The sequence below is a fragment of the Bipolaris zeicola genome (genome assembly GCF_000523435.1).
Source record: "Bipolaris zeicola 26-R-13 unplaced genomic scaffold scaffold_575, whole genome shotgun sequence".
Taxonomy (NCBI): Eukaryota; Fungi; Ascomycota; class Dothideomycetes; order Pleosporales; family Pleosporaceae; genus Bipolaris; species Bipolaris zeicola.
The window spans coordinates 1-4,117 of record NW_006912624.1 but is presented as its reverse complement, the minus strand read 5'-3'; the positions used below and the strand labels follow the sequence as shown (position 1 = coordinate 4,117).

Genomic DNA, 4,117 nt, shown 5'->3' with positions numbered 1-4,117 from the left:
TTTTTTTTTAAAAAGAGATAGTTTAACTCCTGTATTTGCCATTGAAGTCTTCGGAGTACAACTACCGGTATTTGTGAAAATAAAGGAATTCTTAGAAAATAATCTAGGTTTTGATTCATATTCCTTCTATAAACTAAAAAACTCCTCAACCATAGCAGTAGCTGAAGTAAAGGCTAGAAATGCTAATAGCAAAAGTAGCGTAACACTTATTATAAAAAACATTAATGTTTTAAATAATTATTTGGTACCTTTTTTTGCGGATATGGAATTTTTAACTAAGAAAGGTATAGATTTTAAGGATTTTAAAATAATTTGTAAAGCTATATACGATGGGGCACACAGAAAACAAGATATAAGAGCCTTAATATTAAAATTATCTAATACTATGAATAATTTTAGATTGTCAACTTATAAAGGTATAGCTGTAGCTTTAACTCAAGAAGAAATAGAAAAACTATTAAATGCAGGATCTACAGTTGAACGTCTTTTAGATGGAAGAGTTATAGATCGTGACACTAAAAAAGTACTACCAAGACAAGTTTCTTGTATATATCAAATATGTGAACAAGATGGTGCGGTTTTATTGGCGAATTCTTTAACCGAAGCTGCTGCAATTGTAGGGTTATACCCTGACACTTTAAGTAAATACTTAGATAGTGAACAATTAAATGGGGAGTTCATAGAAATTAAAAATCATAAAATTAAAAGAGTATGTGTTTTTTCTTAGATGTACTCCTAACTTCTTAATCTAGCCCCTTTTGTAATTATTTATCTTTTGTAATTCTTTATCTTTATTTTTCTTTTTAGTCTCCTCAAAACAATATGACTAGCTGTCAATTAAAGTTGCATACTTAATGAGCGACGGTGGACTATTGTAAGGATATACACAAATATACATCTAGCAGCCTTTATAATAGGGATAAGGAATAAACATACAGCCGTTGTATGAATATAATGGCTGTCTACCTATCATAGTTGAACTAATATAAGGATATATTTTTATATTAACGAAGGAATATGAATAGCCGTGTAACTAAATTAGTCAGGCTAGGTAGAATTAATAGGAATTGAGTAAGATTATTATCGAACAATTCTATACTTATATAAATGGGTGAAAACGGTTAATAAGGATATACTTAAAGACCGTCGGCAGTAATAAATGTCGCTACAGACTGGTTCGCCGGGGTTAGGCTGAAATGTCTGTCCGAATGTACAGTCGGACCTTAGAACGAGTGCGAGATCGTAGGGAGGAAATATTTATCATAAAAAACACTACGCACAGTGGATAGCCTTACCACAAAGGTAATAAACTCCTAAGTATCAAAAATACTCTTAATGTCTATTCCTCTGTATAGAGGTGACATTAAGGCCAGGTTAACTAAGGTTGTTCTATGCTTATTCCTGTTTTAATAGTTTCTTCTTTGGTGCATATCTATTCTATAGGATATATGAGTGAGGATCCTCGAGGTTACGTTGAGGGAAAACGTTTCTGTGGGGATAAACTGTCAAATTCCGGGGAACTCCTAAAGCTTAAGGTACCAAACTGTAGTTGAAAAATTATATGTGGCTGAAGTAATTACTCAGATAAGGTAACAACCCTTAAGATTTGTGAAAACAAAATGGACAATCGCGGATCTAAATCAACAATATTAAACAATAAGGTTGTAAAAGAGCAAAGAGTAGACGGCAGTTGATCGGTTAAGTCAAGTTTAACTGATTTAAGGTGTATTCTAAATAGTTTTGAAATAAACAGTGGTATAAACCACGGCTTCCATCATCAAATATGTTGAAGCTCACGTATTAAAATCCCGTCTAAGCAATTCTGTCTTGAACCTGTCTCCCCTATGCCTACTTTTTTGGGACATTTATATAAATGTCCCAAAGTTAGAGGTTACGTATATTTAAGCCCATTAGGGGGCAAGTTAAAAGGTAAAGTAAATTATTCTACATCTACTTCGGTAAATCCTGGGGTTTGGTCTGGTTTAATAGATGGAGAAGGTTCTTTTTCTATATTCTTAGTTAAAGACGCAAAAAGAAAATTGGGTTGACGTGTTGAACCAAAATTTCAACTAGGTTTACACAGAAAAGATTATGATGTATTATCTCAGTTACAGCTTTTATTGGGTGGTGCTGGTGCCATCTATATAGTTCGGAAAGGAGAGTTTGTTAATTACATGATTAGCTCAATGAAAGATTTAAATAAACTTATTCTTCTTTTAGAAAAATATCCATTGTTAACTCAAAAATCCGTAGATTTCTTTTTTTTTAAACAGATAATAGATTTAATTAATAATAAAGCTCATCTTACTGTTGAAGGTTTAAATCAAATAGTTAATCTAAAAGCATCTATGAATTTAGGTTTATCCGATAAATTAAAATTAGAGTTTCCTGGATATAGAGTAATGGATAGATCAATCATTTATTGTGACAATCCAATTATAAACTCTTCTTGGCTTTCAGGTTTTGTTAGTGCTGAAGGAAACTTCGACGTTCGTACACCTAAAACAAATAATAAAACAGGTTATAGAGTTCAGTTAAGATTTAGAATAACCCAACACATTAGAGATATTAAATTGATGAAAAAAATAGTTGACTATTTAGGTGGAGGTAAGATATATAAATATACTAACTCCGCTGTTCATTTAAGTATAGTAGATTTTTCCTTAATTACCGAGAGAATCATTCCTCTTTTTAAGGAAAATCCTTTAGTTGGTGTTAAATCTAAAGATTATCATGACTGATGTAAAATTCATGAACTAATGGTTAATAATTCGCACCTAACGGTTGAAGGTATGAATTCTATACGAGAAATTAAATTAGGTATGAATAGCGGTAGAAGTTTGAGAGAGAGTAATGAAGTAATCTTAGCTGGGTATAATACACCGGCTTCGCAGACGCTAAATAAATTTAAAGAATAAATATCTATTCTTTTAACTTATAATTTAACTTTAGTTTTTAGAAGAGATTTTCTTCCCAGACCATTCCATAAGCAACCTGAGTTAGACAAATTGCATGACAAATTTAATAAGAGGCACAATCAAAGATTCTTTAGCTATTTAAGCTTGTTCACATTTATGATGGTTATATTAGTTACAGCTAATAACTATTTATTAATGTTTGTTGGTTGAGAGGGTAGCCAAATAATATGCCCTAAATGGTTAATTGAATCAGACAATAGTATTTTAAATTTTATGCTTATACATACTTGCAATCAAAAAAGATTTTTCTTTTCAAAAAAGTTAACTTCTTTTCAACGAATTGGCCCGCATAATATAAATGTAATATCTTTAATCGTAGGATCTTTATTAAACAATTCATACATTGAAAAAAGAGGACACGGCTTTAGAATTATATTTATAAAACATAATGATAATGTGGAATATTTAATGTGATTTCATTCAGTGTTATTTAATGCTGGGTATTGTAACAAAGAAAAGCCTAAGTTAGATAAGTTTATAGGTAAACACAATAAAGTGTTTTTTATTTATAATTTCAAAAGTTATAGCTTTTCTAGCTTTAATTGATTATATGATATGTTTTATAGAGATAACGTGAAAATTATACCACATAATTTAGATGAATATCTTACACCCTTAGCCTTGTCTACTCTATTCCTGTCAGCTGGAAGACCAGAAGAAAGGGGAGTAAAGCTACCTAAATCATGCGTTTTAGTAGAAGATCTCAAAGATCTATCACTCGTTTTGAAAAAAAAATATAACATAGATACAATTATTAATAATAGTAACCTTAATCACGGTAAGTATTCTAGTATTTCATTACATATTAAGAATAGTTCTGTTTCTACTTTTTCTAAAATAATAAAGCCATATTTGTTACATTCACAATACCACTTATTAAAGAGGCCTATCCTAAAATTAACTTTTCCTGGTAGTAATGGTATTCATAATCATTCTTATATTCCTAAAAGAGATTTTTCAAATAAGAAAGATCTTTCCGATATAAAATATACCCTTAATTATAAAAGAGAGTATGTCTTGAGCTTAGAGCAAAAAGAAGCTCTATTTCCTACACGTAATGAAAATTTACTTAACCCCTTTTTTGTATCGGGTTTCTGTGATGCTGAAGGTTGCTTTACTATTCCCCTTATTTTTTTTTT

The 4,117-nt window shown here is 30.4% G+C and overlaps 1 protein-coding gene across 1 annotated transcript; it reads left to right on the top strand.

Annotated features, from left to right (window-relative positions):
* Positions 1 to 385: 385 nt before the first annotated feature.
* Positions 386 to 727, top strand: COCCADRAFT_113316 (uncharacterized protein; the record flags this gene model as incomplete). The annotated part of the gene is made up of 1 exon (XM_007720689.1): positions 386 to 727. One exon carries the CDS (start codon positions 386 to 388, stop codon positions 725 to 727), a length of 342 nt encoding a protein of 113 aa, XP_007718879.1.
* Positions 728 to 4,117: the final 3,390 nt, after the last annotated feature.